At 36.2% G+C, this 18,267-nt stretch overlaps 1 protein-coding gene across 2 annotated transcripts; it reads left to right on the plus strand.

Moving 5' to 3' along the window:
- The first annotated feature begins 344 nt into the window (after positions 1-344).
- AP-2mu (adaptor protein complex 2, mu subunit) lies at positions 345-4,033 on the plus strand. Of its 2 annotated transcripts, none has more exons than XM_011502514.1 (5): positions 345-829; positions 1,459-1,827; positions 2,398-2,648; positions 2,728-2,984; positions 3,139-4,033. In XM_011502514.1, the coding sequence occupies exons 2-5, from the start codon at positions 1,488-1,490 to the stop codon at positions 3,617-3,619; spliced, it is 1,329 nt and encodes a 442-aa protein (XP_011500816.1). In that variant the 5' UTR covers positions 345-829; positions 1,459-1,487; the 3' UTR covers positions 3,620-4,033. The 2 variants fall into 2 exon arrangements, with proteins under 2 accessions (XP_011500816.1, XP_011500815.1); XM_011502513.1 differs by having other exon boundaries at positions 345-608.
- Positions 4,034-18,267: the final 14,234 nt, after the last annotated feature.

Here is an 18,267-nt window from a genome sequence, read left to right on the forward strand (position 1 = left end):
TCATTGTTTATTATAACGCAAGCGCAACCGAGTGAATTTGCCGAGGAGCCTTTGAGTGATAATCGGCACGATCGAGCAAGTGGTTAACGAGCGACTAACCGAGAGATTTTGGAGATGAGGGATCCCGGAGTATCTCGGGCTCGCATTCAAATCGGCGCCAGCGCAGTCACGCGTGGCGGCTTCGAGTGAGTCAAACGAGGCTCTACATTACCCAAAACTACTTTTCCTTCAATCTCTTACGAGCCGAGCGACCATCCTCCACACTCCTCCCCTCGTAAAATCATCCTCACGGTCTTTCGCCTCGGCATTTATTTCGCATAAAATGATGTCAGGAGAGGCTGAATTGGTAAGAGTATCGAATGGGTTTGACGAACGTAGTCGTGGGAAGTGGGTGTCGCTGTCTAGCCGACGTCACGTATCTACTGATCTTCGTTGCTCGCTGGCAATCCGTTAGTCGGGCTGACGGTCCAGGACTTTTCTCGTTTATTGCTTCGTTAAGTTGGCACTGGCAAGTGGGCCGTGTTTTAGCAGCGTTAAGCGTTTTGTTCGGCTGATTTCTGTTACGGGCTGTCGAGGCAGCTTTATTTCGTTCCCATAGTCAGATATGTGTAAGTACATTTTTTTCTAGCTGCTAGAGCCTCGGCTTCTCGTTCCCGTGCTGGGCCGGGGGCGAAGAAAATCCTCTCGGCATTTTCTTAGGACGGGAGAAATAGTTCTATCAGATCGATAATATAGCGGACCGTTTGACAAAGGCCGGAACGACTCTTGCGCTTCGAGATGACATTTACGGAGTAGGGCGTACCGATGTATTTCGGATGCCAATTTAATGGTAATTGCAGGCTCGATTATATATTGTATTGTCGAGATTTTATGGCGCCGCTTTGGATTGTTGCTTCGTACGGGGGATCGCGGGAATTCGATCTTCCCTTCTTATCGTGATTTAAGCTCGGAAAATCATTTACCACAATTTCCATTTGATTTGGTCATTTTTTTTTTTTTTTTTTATCAGATTAAACCGAGCCGATTTAACATGTTTGCTCTTATCGCTTTTCATTCCAAGATGTAGGCAATTTCACTTCACTTTAGCTGACTACTTATTTGCACTGATTTCTTCATAGCTATTAATAGCCATTAAAGATATGATATTATCATTAAATGCAATTCAGAGGAGAAGAGTAGTATAGTTGCTTTCACAATTATCCAATCAAACCCAGTTTTATATGTGTAAGTTAATATTTGGGTGATATTTTATATGCTGTTGTACACTTACTGTTGTACAGTTAACTAGTCAATGATTTTACAAATAAAATGTCGGGATTTCAATTAATCTTGATTCAATTCTAGTTAATTTTAGACCATTTTCAGATAGTAGAAGAAATATTCTTGTATTATTAGGGAAAATTTGCAAATTGTCATTCATACAATTTATTATTATTGTATTATTTTTTTTAATTACAGATTTACAATAGATTATTACATTTACCAAAATGATAGGTGGTTTGTTTGTTTATAACCACAAGGGAGAAGTCCTTATATCCAGAGTGTATAGAGATGACATTGGACGCAATGCCGTGGATGCATTTCGCGTCAATGTTATCCATGCGAGACAACAGGTACGATCACCAGTAACAAACATTGCCAGAACCTCGTTTTTTCATATCAAGAGAGCCAACGTTTGGCTCGCCGCTGTCACAAAGCAAAATGTCAATGCTGCCATGGTATTTGAATTTCTTCTTAAAATTATCGAAGTCATGCAGTCATACTTCGGTAAAGTTTCAGAGGAGAATATTAAAAATAATTTTGTTTTGATTTACGAGCTTCTCGATGGTAAGAAAGAATTTCATTTCCAATTATGTTTTGACTGAAATTTTTGATAACTTTTATAATGCTAAAACACAATATGCTTTTCTCTTTAAGGCAAGACAATTTCGTTGAGCTTTATTATTATTGATTAAAATTAATTGAGCTTTATTAATAAATAAAAATGAAAAATTTTTTTATTCAAAAGTATTATTCGAAAGTACATTTTATAATTATTCTATTATGTGTTCTATTATGTTTATTTGTTTATCTATTATATTTATTTTATTATTCTATTATGTTTCAATGTTTGATTAGATTTCTTTTGTAATGTATTAAAAAATCTTTAAGATAATTCTACAATTTCTAAGCGCAAGTAGAATTACGTAAAAGTTTTAATGAACGAATGGTATTATTTAATTTTTATAGTTATAATCGGATAATAATTTTTGACAATATATTAATGTTTATAAACTTTGTTTATTACAGTATGTTTTATTACAGTGGATTTAATTTTTTGTTATAAGCTATTTTTAAGTTAGCTAATTGTTTTATGTTATTGAAATTTTTATCTTAAATTATGTTACTTTGTTTCAGAAATTCTTGACTTTGGTTATCCTCAAAACTGCGACACCGGAGTTTTGAAGACTTTTATTACTCAACAAGGTGTAAAATCTGCAACAAAAGAAGAACAAGCGCAAATAACCTCGCAAGTTACAGGACAAATTGGATGGAGAAGAGAAGGCATTAAATATCGTCGCAATGAACTTTTCTTAGATGTATTAGAATATGTTAATTTATTGATGAGCCCACAAGGACAAGTACTCAGTGCCCATGTTGCTGGGAAGGTTAGTACTTTTTAAAATTAATATGTCATTCATTGCTATTTGTAAATTGATTTAGCTCAAATTGTTAATTCGATCGTAGGTAGTAATGAAGTCATATTTGTCGGGTATGCCCGAGTGTAAATTTGGAATTAACGATAAAATAGTGATGGAGTCCAAAGGCACGAAAGGTGGTGGAGGATTGGGAAACGTCAACGATGATACTACTGGTTGTCGTGCTGGTAAACCCGTTGTTGTAATCGACGATTGCCAGTTTCACCAGTGCGTTAAACTTTCCAAATTTGAGACAGAACATTCTATTAGTTTTATACCGCCGGATGGAGAATTCGAATTAATGAGGTAAACTGCTCTTTAAACGTTCGATTAAGAATTGCTTTTATTATTATTATTATTATTATTATTATTATACTTTTGCGTATATTTTGCTGCTATGGCTAAGTAAGATAAATTTTTATTAATAATGTGACGAGGAAAGTGTAATTTTCATCAATAGGTACCGAACAACGAAAGATATTTCATTACCTTTCCGTGTGATTCCGTTAGTCAGAGAAGTTGGACGTACTAAAATGGAAGTAAAAGCTGTGCTTAAGTCAAATTTTAAGCCATCTCTGCTGGGACAGAAAATTGAAGTACGCGTGCCAACGCCATTAAATACAGCCGGAGTACAATTGATCTGCTTAAAAGGGAAAGCGAAATACAAGCCTGCGGAAAATGCGATTATATGGAAAATCAAACGTATGGCGGGCATGAAGGAGACTCAGCTTTCGGCTGAAATTGATTTGCTAGATACTGACACAAAGAAAAAATGGACTCGCCCTCCTATATCCATGAACTTTGAGGTACCTTTTGCTCCATCAGGTTTCAAGGTTCGATATTTAAAAGTTTTTGAATCGAAGTTAAACTATTCCGATCACGATGTAATTAAATGGGTCAGGTACATTGGCCGAAGTGGTCTCTACGAGACAAGATGCTAATACTCCGAATGATTCGTTAATAGTAAGCGAGTAATCTCAATACAAAAAATGAAATATGGTTTTGCTATGATTATGTAAGCTTGTAAAAGCAAGTCCGGAATTATCATTGTATCTTATTTCATAAAAGAATGTATGCTTAACATTGATGCCGTAGAGATATGCACTTATAGTTAATAGTTTTACTTTGCTTTAAGCGGGAAATTAATTAGAAAAGAAAATGTAATATTTTTGAGATTATGTTTCAATATGACCAAGACAAACAGCTATTAAGAAAATATTAGCTGAATAGTTATTAAGTTGTATGTATTTTGTAACATCGGATGTAACTCTTGATAGTAACTGTTACTGAATTTTTCAATATGAGGATGTTTGTTAGGTGTGGCTCTCTGTCGAATAAAGGGTGAGGTTTTTGTCTCTTCAGCATCATTGTTTTGCCCAATATTGACCATATAATCGACATTACCTGTGATTCATTGACACAAATTTCATGACAGTGATTCTGTAGACGATTAAAAACGATTATAAAAACCAAAATATATGGAAAGTAACTTTGTTATGGGAATATAGTTTGTTCGAGTTTTATCGAGTAAAAACAAGATTTGTCTGTATATCAAAGGCCATATTATGTATGTTGAAATACATGTGGAAACGATAGAAATATCTTGTTTCTTTGCATAGAAATATAAACAAAACCTTTGAGATCTGAAAGAATTGAAATAAATGAAATTATGAGGTAGTTATTAATTAATTTACAAATTTCATTGAACAGAACGTTAAGTATTAAGGTTTCGCATTGAAGATTGAAAGATAAGTAATGGTATTTATCTAAAGTAACAAATATTCATCGTCAAATTCATTGCTATCACTGAGCATTGGCTTATATAAGAATATGATTGAGATTACATATCTAATAGTATTTGAAAAAGTGATATGCATTCATTCAAAGATCTTTGCTTAAAATTAATTTTTTAATTTTTGCATTGAATTTCATTTTGTATTATTTTTAGTATACTTATGTAATAAATTAATAAAAGTTGATGTTTAAATAAAAATATAAAATGCTTAATAATTTGGAAGTTTGGAATTATTTAAGTGATAAATCGGCTATTTCTACCCTGTGAATTCTATCGTCATTATATTATTAAACACAATTGCACGATTACAACATCTTTTCATACCAATGAGCTCGTTATTACAATATTTACAATGACACAACGACAATTATGGTATTTAATTATTCTATTGTTGTTTTGTTTTGTTAATTCGAATATAGCTTTTATAATCATAAAATAATACAGCATAAAATAATTGAACGATCCGAGCATTTAATAGTTGTCGGTACGAGAAAGTGAAATAATACGTAATGTTTAAAAGTAGTATTTAATTGCCCTTAGTGAACCGTGTCGAGTATTTCTTGGCGAATTAACAGCGAAAAAAGCTCCCTCGACCACTTGGGTTCAACGACATTGTTAAGAAGAAAATAACGAAGTCGACTCTGCGAGTAAAAAATTTCTTTTCTTAACCATCTACTACAGACCCTCATAGGGGGCAATTGGAACTTTGCTCGGGTAGTTGGCTACCCGACGGCAAAAATACGGTTAATTTCCGTCTCTACCCCGTAGGCAATCAGCCGCCTCTATTATCCTCGAGCGTGGCACGAGCCATTGAGCAAAAAGGATCAAGGAGCAACAGCTAGTCAACATGCGCGCGCCCGCGACTCTTACCACATTCGCAAGTGTAACCTACATACGTCAGCGGAGTACGCGCGTGCGTCTTCCGCTACAGCGCATGCGATTAAAGCGCTCTCCTTCCTTCTCTCTCTCTCCCTCTCAATCACACTCATGCACGCGCGCGCGCGCGCGCGCACACACACACACACACACACACACACACACGTACGTACACACATATGCACTCTCTCATTCTCTCCACTTCTCTGTCTGTTTCGCATTTTACGTGCACCGCGTACGAGAATCGTTTGTCGCGCGGCCGCTCATCTGTCATGGATCTCGCGAACATTTCGCGCTCGCGAAACGCTCCGGTCGACATTCAGCGCGGCGCCTCCTCGAGAGGTTAAGTTGTTTTTTCGTACTTGGTTGCGCGTAACGCGAATAACTTTGCGAGCGAGTGAAAGCGCGCGCAGCCGTGTGGGAGGGAGTAAGAGAGAGAATGGATAGATAGATGGATGGATGGATAAATAGTGAGAGATAGCGCGATATATAGATAGATAGGTAGAGAGAGAGAGAGAGAGAGAGAGAGAGAGAGAGAGAGAGAGAGAGGTGCGAGGTTTTTAATGTCAGCTGGCTCGGGGTCGAGCAGTTGTCCCAGAAGGCAAACTTCCGAGGATGCGACGTCCACGAGCTTCGCGCCGTCGACAAGTACGACGGGCTGAGGGAGATCTCTTATACGTGAGTATATAGCACCCGCACGTACATTGGTGTCGTTCGATTTTTCAAGCCCTACCGCGGCTACACGCGTCCTCGTCATTCGACCCTGCCAACCCCGCTACGTAATCCTCCCAAGCCCTTCGCGAAGTTCCCGGGCTACGAGCGAGACGGAAATACGTACACGTGAAGCACTATCTCGTCACCACACACTACCACGACGGATAGCACCACCATCCCGACCACCACCACCACCACTACAATCACTACTACCACTACTACCACTACTACCACTACTACCAGTACTACTACGACCACGACCACGACCACGACCACGACAACGACCACGACGACGACCACGATCACGACCACCACCACCAGCAACAGCAGCACCACCTACGGTGCGATAGACGAGAGGAATGCCAGTGCGTGACCGGAATCCGCGACGTTATGCCGACGGTGGCGAGCCCGGGTGTGCGCCGGCCACGCCGATGACGACGAGGCGCCAAGGAGGCGACGCAGCTCATCGCTAAGACCTGGACACTGAGCCGAGTGTCGGGAGCGGCAGGGATATAGACAGGAGAGCGAGCGCGAAGAGAAAGAACGAGGGAGAGGGATGAGATATGGTAGGGGGAAGAAAGAGAGGGCCGGGGTGGAGTTACTAATGTAACTCACCTTCTGCGCTCTCCACTTTCATCTGTGTGTAATGACGCTATTTTCGAGCTCCTGTTGTGATTATGCGGCTTCTGTTTAGCTTGTAACACACGCCGCTACGCGAATCTTATGAATGTTTTATGTCGCTGTTTAAACCCTTTTTCCTCTCGCGGTAGGCACGAATTGCATTGCATTTGAAATTAGCAGTTTATGCCCATCGTCAACCCTTACCTCCCTGTATGTTCTTTTTTTTCTCTCTCTCTCTCTCTCTTTCTTGTATTTCAGAGTCGGGCTGACTTGTCGCCCTCGTTTAATGTTAACCTTACAGTCATTGGCCTAGAGTATGTTTGCCTCTGTGTTTCCTATTGAATTTGTTAATATTTTTTAATGTGTAGGAGCATAAAAAACGTAATTTGCTGCATATGCGATGTACGAGAGATAGGCGAGTCATGTTGCTTGCTACGTATTCCCTTATATTTTCCTTCTTTCTTTCTTTATATGTTATTGATAATCATCTATATCTTACATGACTTGTAATGACACCAGCAATATCAAATCGAATAAGTACGAAGGAGATATTGTCATTAGAGCTCCCGTATTACCGTTTGAAATATAGAAAGTGCCGTAGCCTTAGATCATACTGAACAAACAAACACAAATACATAAATATATAGTATAACTGTTTTCACTAATATTTATTACTTACGCATAGAGGAAGAATTTGCGGATAAAGTAAAATTTGTAGTACGGTGTTTTCTCTCTCTCTCTCTCTCTCTCTCTCTCTCTCTCTCTCTCTCTCTCTCTCTCTTATAAAGGATCTCGTACATCTCGTACATCATGTATTATCGGTCATCATTATAAAAAGGAAATTATTATGGCAAACGAGTGTTAAAATATTAAAAGAATAATTTTCAATATGCCAATTCGATATGTTAATTTTACCGTGAATTATTTCATTCTAATAAAAAGCAGTAGACCGATAATGCAAACGAGGCAATTACCAATTCAAAAATTATAATCGATATATAGAAATAATTGTTGGTATGCCACGATGTATAAACATTGAAATACAGTCGTCACGAATTAGAAATATAGGTATTTCAATATTATAATCTCGTTCTTGCATTCGTTTAATGAAATTTTTTATACTTTCATAGGCTAATGTAAGCGCTTTCAATGATTTAAAAATCCAATTGTATTGTGGGCTTAGCAATATTAAAATTAGGTCAATTCAATCATCTAGTGTATTAAGTGTAGAATAGAAGTAAAATGAATTTTTTTACGATATTTGATATGGATATTTCTTTCTTTCTTTCTTTCTTCTTTTTTTGCTCCCTTTTCCATTATTGTACACGCATTTTGCTTTTATATTTATCTTTGATTAAAGTTTGAAAATTTGTTATGATAGTTTTCCATAAGCGTTGTTGAGTTTTCTCATATATAAACTTTTCGTTAGCAATACTTTGCAATTTATTTTTCAATGTTTCATGCTTCACTGATATTTGAACATATCGTTTTCTCTTTTACACGTTGACTGTTTTGTTTACGCGTACTTCTTTAACGGCCTTACTTTTTTTTTTATTTATTTACGTGTTACCTTAATTCATCATTGTTGTAATTTTCTCTTTCTTTTTACTTTTTCTTTCTTTACATTGTGATTTTTCATTTTCAATGCAATCGCCAATGCTGCGTGTCATTTAATAGTCTGTGAATGATCGATCGCGCGAAAAAAATTCAAGTGTAATCTGTGCGAAATATTTATATACATCGTACATGTAAAAGACCAATATCTTGAATATATTTATGTATTATTAATTATCTCACTCTCCCCCCCCCCCCCCTCCCCCCCCCCCCCCAATCATCGAAACCCCACCAACAACCACCAAAATTCAATCTAATCGCGATCCATTCCCTCGTCCCGGATTCGCGAGACGACTTTCAAATCCCGTGGCGAGGATGCCGACGCTGCAAGTCACGCTGCAGGTCGTTTTCGCGTCCTTGTCCAACGGGGGAGTCGAGGAGCTCGGCTTCCCGACGCGAAGAGAAACCTGATATTGTAATTATAGACAATCCGGCCTAATTCTGCTGCTCTCTAAGCGTAAGAAAATCAAAGCGATAAGCTTATAAACATAATAATGGGCGCTAAGTTTATGAAATGCTACGATAACGGAGCCATTCAAGTAAAGCGTCCTGCGACTCCGTTATTTACATTTATTTATTTGTTAATAGGACGTTGCCTAGGATATTCACACCAACCTACGCGTCCTCCTTCCTTAATTTTTATCCGCGTCCGGGGATGGATCTTACATCATCCGCTCAAGTCCTCGAGTCGCGGGTCCTGGTTTGTACTTTTCGCCCATTGCCGTTGTTATTTCGCGCTTTTTCGAAAGCCTGTCATGCGGGACCGTGATTTAAAGTCGTGGAATCTTTGTTATCACAGTCACAATTCAGTTTGATTTATTAAAGCTCGGAGCGCGTCACGAATACACTATAAGTAATAATAACATCGGGGAACTCGACGCGCGCGCAGTTGCATTAAATAAGCGACCAGCAAGCGTCACGACAATTAGCCGGACTTTTTCGCGATACCTCCCTATCCCCTTGGCCACGCAATTAAAATCGTGGTAACCGCGGCGACAATTTCATCTCCATTCGTCGCATTATAATTAAAAGGGGAGGCGCCGAGCGCGAAAAACGACGTCCGTTACGTAAGCGAGCGCGTGCACCTGCACCTTCGAAGATACATTCACGGTGCCTCCGCATTGTGTGCCATCGCTATATTTAGCGATAAGCCTTATGGATTGCGCGCGAGCAGCTGATTAACGGCCAGTGGACGAATTCCCATTGCGCGAACGAGCGCCGGGAGGCGATTTCTCCCCTCTTTTTCCGTAATTGGCGCCGGGCTATAGGATCGATAAGTTTTGAAGTAGTGCAATTAAAAGTTTAATTAAAGCTTCGATCGGGGCGCCGGTATTTCGTCTTTTACGCGTTAAAATTGGTTTTATTAAAAATAAGCGTCGTCCTGACTATTTGGCATTATCTCGTTAGGGTTAAGGGACCGGGCGTCGGTCCACGGTTGCGACTTTCGCTCAAAAAGCTGCTGCTCTTTAAATATTTTTTAAGTGACAAGTCGCGCGCCATTTCCATTGCTCTCTACGGGATTTCGCGCCTCTATTAACGACCTGATTTTACCACCTCTTTTCATTTTTTTTTCTCCGCCTCTCCCTCCCCCATTCCACCAATACCCCACAGTCCTCCTCCTCCTCCTCCTCCTCCTCCTCCTCCTCCTCCTCCTCCTCCTCCTCCTCCTCCTCCTCCTCCTCCTCCTCCTCCTCCTCCTCCTCCTCCTCCTCCTCCTCCTCCTCCTCCTCCTCCTCCTCCTCCTCCTCCTCCTCCTCCTCCTCCTCCTCCTCCTCCTCCTCCTCCTCCTCCTCCTCCTCCTCCTCCTCCTCCTCCTCCTCCTCCTCCTCCTCCTCCTACCCCACGTTCTCCTCCTCCCGTCCCCGACGTCTCTTTCTTCGCTACCTCTACCCTTTCGCATCGCGTAACATCATATTTAAAATACAATTGACGGTGCTACTTCATAATTAGAGCTTCGCGGGATTCTGTCGACGAAATAATGTTGTTAAAGTGAAAGAGGTTTTTATTACTCGAACCGAAAGCTTATATACTTTTTCTATAAATTATTCCTGCACGTTAACACATACAATACTCACTTTTAATAAAGTGAAGATTTTTTTTTTTTTTTTTTTTTTTTTTAACGTGTTCGTACGTCCTCGTACAATTGCAAAAGTGAGCAATGCAGATGGTGCAATTTATTCTTTACTTGGAAAAGAAGGTAAAATAACAAACAAGTAGCTTTGCAATTTATTTTTCTCTATTTTTTTTAGTCCTCTGCCCCTCATCCCTCCCCGCCTCGCTACTACTCCACCCCCCTCCCCCCTCCCCCGCCCTTCACCCAAATCAACTCGAGACTATGCATCGGCGAATATTTAATTCGTCGTTGGCTTTAGTCTTCATCCATCTTGTCGGCTGTTTTTGTTTGTTTTCTACCACCATTCGCAGATCCCTGTCTGCCACCTGTTAAGGACCGCAACGTTTTTACTTATGAGATTTATATCCTCGACGCGCACATTCTTTATTATTGCGTCATTTTAGGTACAGATTATATAGGGTTTATCCTATATTCGATGATTTTTCTTTCAAACACATTTTTGAAATAGTACTCTCGGCTTTACTTATCAATTAAATCATTCATAAATTTATCTTAAAACGCGAACATTGTTTTTGACGTCAATCACGTTACATGATAGTTGCTTCTACAATTCTATATTTCTCAACCAGATTTGCTTTTCTCGTAAAATGCATAGTACTACTTCATTTATTTATTTTTTTTTCTCATTATTTATATAAGTCACGAACCCCATAGTTTTAGATTAAAAAGACATTGTAGAATTTATCGCTTAAATTTCATAGATCGAATCAATTATACACATCGAGTCTATAGTTTGTAACTTAAGTATTTAGTCATTACTTTTTTTTTCCCTTTCTTTCTATTCGTTTCTTTATTTATTATCCGAGCAACGAAGAAATTAATATGATCGAAAATCAAGTTAGTATTGAATCATGCTTTTGAACGATAAATTTAGCTATTGAATAAACATCGATTAAAAATCTAATTCAGATGTCGATATTGTGATTAGACGGTTATGAAATAAACGTAAAAAAATTGTTCTATACCTATTTTTACTATGTTACTTTGTACGTTAAGAAGCATTCGAACCTTATTACTGTAGACTAATTCTTTAATCATCTATTTATTTTCACAGTGAAAGTGAAAATATTTGCACATACGCGAAGCTATAAACTGCCCCCTTTGATGATAACTTTGGATCGATGGGAACATTTTACAAACTATCGATTTTATTGTATCGCATCTGTTTTCCACGTACATTTTATTAACGAGACACTCTCCCTCTCACTCGTATTATCTAATATTACGAGTGTAAATATTATTACTCTATATAATTGTGAATCCCGTCATTTCGATTATCTTTCGAAATGTATATCCAAAATGCACACGGGTACACCGTGAAATTGATAACGTCACTTATTAACAAAAGCGATATCGCAACCGCTTGCACGAATTCCCAATCATTCGATATCACCCGGCTGTAGTTACCTTGTCACACATCAGCCACTAATTATTCCGGTGCATTTTGTCCGTATGACACGCAACGCTCATACGATATTAATGATGTTTTTGAGCCAATCAATTGATAACGTCTAAATTTGTTTTTGTTTAAATGATTAGTCGTGCAAGTTAGTCGAATGCGAAGGAATGGATTTGTTATAAGTATTGGCCTTTGGCTTTTAATAATCAACTGAATCAATCGATGCTTTTGATAATTTATATAATGGCAAATATTAGAGAAACTTTAGAGGTTCTTTCTTTCTTTCGTTCTTCAACTTAAATATCTTAAATACGAATGCCTCGTACGAAACGAATCAACATCTCACTATTTGTCTTTAGAACGTATAAACTTTTCTTTCTCAAGTCCGTATATATAAACCGGTTTTGTTATTCACTAATACCATCATAAGTTAACATTCTGCTGCATATTTAGATATACTATCGTTCAATAAAGTTTATCATTATTTTTCGTATTATTTGATCTGACATTGTTTGTAATTCACGTGAAAAGTAAAGAAAATCATTTTCGACCTCTATTTTTTATTTTTGCTATCAGGTATTTTTTTTTCGTTTTTTTTTTTCTGAAAATAAACGAAACTCGCGTAAAACGAAGTAAAATTTCGTTAATAAAATGTATATAATTATCATTTGGCTTTGTTGATTGTATTATTATTTAAATGATATTAAATAAAATGTGACATTCAAAGGTTAGATAATGCTTATTAATATTATATTCCTTTCTGTTAAATAATATAATGCGGGAGATTTTTTTTCTGTTTTTTTTTTCATTTTTCTTTTTTCTTTTTTCTTTTTTTATTATATTATGGCACTTGATAAACGAACAGACTTTTAAGTGTCTTAAGAGTAAGTCGCTCGATATAATATATACTTAGAAGCCTCATTGTAATCCTGTAGTTAAAGAAACCTTGTCTCGCATGAGTTCTGATGGCTTGCACTCGACATTATAATACGCAAAAGTTATAAGAAAGCAGAGCGTGTCTCATCTTAGAGTAACTATCAAAATAAATTTCCTAGTTCTACGTCATTTATTGAGTAAATCACAAATATTATATTGGCCGTACGTGCTGAATGTATGAATTTTTACATCTTGTCCCGCATTATCGTTGTTTTCAGCAACTAAGAATTCCTTTCAAAGTAATCCGTGAATTATTAGAAATTGAATTTCTCTCACCTCTACATATATTTAATATAATGATTATATTTAACTCAATGTTTTTTGAATTTTTGAATAGCGCTGGTACTGTATAATTGTATAAGACACCGGAATAATTTTCAAACAGTAGTATGTTACATCGCCAAATAGAACATCGTTGTGACTTTAGTAGATTAGATACCGCATATCCCACATATTCTCTTACTTTTTTTTTTTATCTACTTGCTACGAAAATAAAAATAATTATAATTTTTACTTAATTTTACTTAATTTTTACTTAATTATTAACTATTATATTTAATTGATTTGATTACGAGTGAAGTCTTTGATAAGAAAACAAAGTGTTATCGTTATACTGTCTTTTCTTAATAAAGATTAGAAAAATATTATATATTTTAGTATATTTCATTACGATATATTTTACTAAAATATATGACTGATATTTTTCAATAAAAAACGTGAATATTTCTGTCAAGTTAATTTCGAATGGAAATATCGACAGTAAGTTATAACATAAAGTATAACTACAGACAAAGTTATGGCATTCCATATTTTACAAATAGTTTCATAATAACTTTTTGCTTAGGTAGTATTTCCAATATTTAACTTTTTATAATTATACATATTATATAATTATACCTTTTAAATTACCTTTTTTATTTTCACTGCTTTTGGCGCGAATCAAAGATTTGTGCTATGCACATATATTTTCAATTATAAAGTTGAATTTCTATTTTTGATAAGTGAGTTCATAAGAAATTTGATTATTATTTGTCGTCTTGTTTGCTTAATTTATATTAATTGCTTAATTTTGTGAAATTTCATGAAAGTATGCTAAATTTGAATTTAACCAACATATCAAAATCTATTTTATGCATAAGTTACTTTAGAATGAAAAAAGAAAGCGTTACAAACAAGCTCTAGATAAATATTGATATGAATCATACATTGTCGTAGAAAATACAAATAAATAAATTAAAACTAGAAGCAGTGATTATGCAAATTACATGAAGTCAATTACATTAGAATTTACTCAATTTGTATTTGTACTTGAAATAGATAAGGTCTCATATTAGATAATCAACGTTATTATACATAACAACAAAGCAGCTTTCTTTGCATTGAAAGTAAAAAATTATATTTTTCATTAGCTATATTTGTTTAAGTTTAAGTGATCACTTATTTAATTGTACAATTGTGACATATTTGGCATTGTTTTGATGTCAGTAATACAAATGATGATATAATTTTAATTTCTCATTCGTTCGCTATTTTTGAATTAATTAATCATACTGTTTTTTTCAATCTCATTCACGCCGTAGATGAAAAGTATAAGATAATAGTTTTAAGTATTTAAATTGTATTTAAATACTTGATGGTAATTACATTATATTTATATATTATTTCTATATATCTCTCTATATATCTTTTTTATCAGATGACTTATTTTCTATAATATTAGCGTAATAAGGAAATACAGTAGTTTTTACATATAACCTTACGGAGGCTTAAATAAAATCCTATACTATTTATTGTAATTAAAAGTACTAAAATTTTCACCTAATACTTTATCTATAATTCTACAATATATGTATGTGTGTGTGTGTCCGCGCGCATCCGCCTGTGTAGATAATTGTTACGTTGACTATGAGATCGGTAAGGTTTTGTCATTGTTTGTAAACTTTTTTCTTTTCACAAGTTCATAAGTAATAAGATTAACCCAGTTGTGTCTAATAAATTTTTCGATATCAACGCAAGTAAAAATGAAAGAGTATCGCATTAATTACATCTTCCATCTTCTATTTCCTAACTTCTCCGTAAGACTGCAGATTAATGTGAAATATATATCAGATGGTATATTGCGTGACACACACACACACGCGCGCGCACACACACACACATACACACACACATACACACACATACACACACACACACACACACACACACAAATAATAATAAAAATGAGTAAGAGCAATTACTTAAATTTATTACAGTACAATAAGCATAAAGTGTTTACTCTTGAGGTTTTCGAGCTACCGCATATGTCCTTTGACTACGCAACAAATGTATGATTATATATCTATGCGAACTTGTACAAGCGTTAATTTACGTGAAACTGCACGTGAATACATTCTGCACATGAATACACGAATATATCACATTATTACTTTATTACTAAATTAAAACCGTAGCAATAAGGATATAATTTTCATCGTCGACACTCAATCGAGCGTATCTTAAAATGGCAAAGATAAGTCAAGGATGTTGTTATGATAATGAATATGGAATTTAAAGAGGACAGTGTCTTAAATGTAGCGCCGATGAGAAATAAATGCTCAATAAGGAATATAGAATTGCTGAAGTACAGCATCAGAAAGTTCATCTCCTTAGCGTATATTTGATAATTTTCAATTCGAACGATATTTTGCCAATACGGCATTTTCTTCTTCTCCGACGAGGCGCGTGAAACCTTGAGCCTCTAAGTAGCTAACGTAAGAAGAACCATCACCCTCCCTTCCCCCTCCCCCTCCTATCCTCATGTTATAAGGCGAGCTGGAAACGCAATCCGCAATAGCGATGCACTAAAATGCGAAAGCGCCACGGGGTAATTAACGCGGCGAAAGTAATCACCCGAAATGCAGAAGCCGAGGCGGAGAATCCAGCGCGATAATTCGTACTGCTGAAGTATGCACGGCCGCGCATAAGGTAGCGAAAATAGAGCGGAACAATCGTCGGAACAACCGTCGAAAATACATCGGCCGAGTCATGCGACCATATACGTATTATAGTTCACTTTCTTACGCCCCGGGCGTCCCCACCGAGCTTCCGTGACTCGGCCTAATGGATTGATCAAACAGTCTTGCTTCCCGTGCTTTTATGCGCGCCCTCGCGGCGCTTTCCCTGGAGCCCGAGGTGTTGATAAAAAATAACGAGAGGTGATATATCCGTGTTTAGTTCACGTCCATGTGTACACTGCCACTCGCGTATTTTCATTACGCACGAGTTCTATCGTGCCTAGCGTAACCTAAGCCCGCCTTTTCACTCGACAAGGCATGCACGTGATAAAGCATTCCCTTTCGGTCGCCTCAATTGATTTCGTTAGGGCTCAGCTTTCCAACTTCCTTCGTAGCTTGCACTCGTGATGAGCTTGCACTCGTCGTCTCAAGTACGATACCCAACGCCGTTTATTTCCAGGCTTTTATGCATTGCCTCGGCCGATTTGGGCCTGCGCTTATAAAAACACTTTTTACATTCTACACATTCTACATTAATTTGTCGATCACAGGGGAGCAAGCGTTATTGCTCCCGATGATTGTAGCACGGCATAGGGCAATTATTATTCTGAAATTAGAAGCCGAAGCGAAATTCGTGTTATTTGCAAAGTATGTCAAAAACTTTACGGCTAATCATCATTTACGAATGCTATATTTTACTTATTCGAATATGCCATTTTACTCGAATATTTTACGCTTCCTCATCGTTTACTTCCCTCGACCAATTCAATATTATTTTCACGATATTTTAAATTCGATTAGATTTAATTATTTTGTCACAATGAGAAGTAATGAATGAGAAATTAAGTATTATCGTCAATGGATGTGGCGAGTAGGGCGCGTAATATTTATTATCATTTAAACCGTTATGAATTGCGTTTCTGGGGAATACGCCGATTGTTATTATTATTATTATTATTATTATTATTATTATCATCATTATTATCATTGCTATCATCATCATCATCATCATCATCATCATCATTATTATTATTATTATTATTATTATTATCATCATCGTTGTTATCATCATTTTTATTATCATTGTTATTATTATTATTATTGAAATTTATGAAAGCATAGATGGGGACAAAAGTGTCTTTAAATTCTCATTAAATTATCGAGATAATATCATTCACGCGATCGTCGTTAAATGTAAATAAAAAATTAATACATATTTAAAGATAATAATAGTACACGTGGAAGAGATTCATGGGGGCTCGATGTGAATATTTGAAAATCTTAAATTTCACTTTAAATTCTTCCTCACCTTCGAATTCAATGCATATAATAGAATAATCATCACAATGACTCGCAAAAACGAATGGAACGAGAAATAAATAAATCGAGCGAACTCACCGCTCCTCTCACTCTCTCGCTCCTTTAGTTGTCCATGTTGTAGCCTATCGAACATCGTTGGTTTTTATCGCGGTGCGCTACTAGTTAGGCGACAATTTTTTTTTTTCTTCTAAAATTCAACGCTTCGCACACGCATAATAATAGAGTCGACGGGAGATTTCAGTAGGGAGCAAAGAATTAATGAGAGCGCGTGTAGGTTGACACTTTTGCACTCTTTGCGTCACGCTCCGTCATCGGCCTCGTCTGGCAAAATATACGCGCGGGGGTGTGTTCGGAACTTTTGTGCTCGAGTAAACAAGCTTTATTATTCAATAGTCGGTTATTATTATTGTTGAACGAAACAAAGCTTGGGTAGCAACAGCCCTTAACCCACCAATCGCTCGATGTAGTTGCGAGTTGTTTGGCATCTGGTTCCGTTAGAACTTCTCATGCTTCTGTCTGGCTTTTGATTTACGCTACAACCTACTAATACCAAGTAACATTAAACTTTTCCGATAAAAAAGATCGGTCAAAAACAACGCACGTTAAGGCAGAATTTCGTTTATTTATTAATTTATATTATAGATAGATTTAAATGAATTAAACTCGATTCAAGAGCTCCAGTTTGTTAATATTTTTCAGAGCCCTGGTACATCACTAATAATATTCCTTCATAGCTATTAAATTAGAAGTATTTTTTTAGTATTTTTTTATTTTATAATCAAACATTGCTAATAAACTTTAAATTTTAAGTTATGACAAATACTCATATTTTCGAAGTAAACATAAAAAGAAAATGATATCAGTATATATATATTTCAACGAATTTAATGCTAGTATTTTCACGTACGTATTACGTATAAGGAGCAGGTATCACGAATAATTAGAAGTGTTAATTATTCAATTAGTGGCACATTAAATAGGTTTGACTGAAGCAAATATGCGATTTGTTTAAGCAGCTTAAGCGGTAATTACAAAAAGAAATTTAAACAACTCATTTTTTTTTTTTATATGAATTACTATATAATTGGTCTCTATATGCTAAGTATATTATATTTAACGAAATAGATTTTATTTCTTTGTAAATTAACACAATTATTTATTCATACGGGTGAAAAAAACTTGAG

Source organism: Ceratosolen solmsi, unplaced genomic scaffold (genome assembly GCF_000503995.2).
Source record: "Ceratosolen solmsi marchali unplaced genomic scaffold, CerSol_1.0 scaffold39, whole genome shotgun sequence".
In the NCBI taxonomy this organism is placed as follows: Eukaryota; Metazoa; Arthropoda; class Insecta; order Hymenoptera; family Agaonidae; genus Ceratosolen; species Ceratosolen solmsi.

Bases quoted from the DNA above. Each gene is read 5' to 3' on its own strand.
- AP-2mu (XM_011502514.1), top strand. From the start codon at position 1,488: ATGATAGGTGGTTTGTTTGTTTATAACCACAAGGGAGAAGTCCTTATA. The intron at 2,649-2,727 runs GTTAGTACTTTT...ATTCGATCGTAG, and splicing joins GTGCCCATGTTGCTGGGAAG to GTAGTAATGAAGTCATATTT. The intron at 2,985-3,138 runs GTAAACTGCTCT...TTTCATCAATAG, and splicing joins GGAGAATTCGAATTAATGAG to GTACCGAACAACGAAAGATA.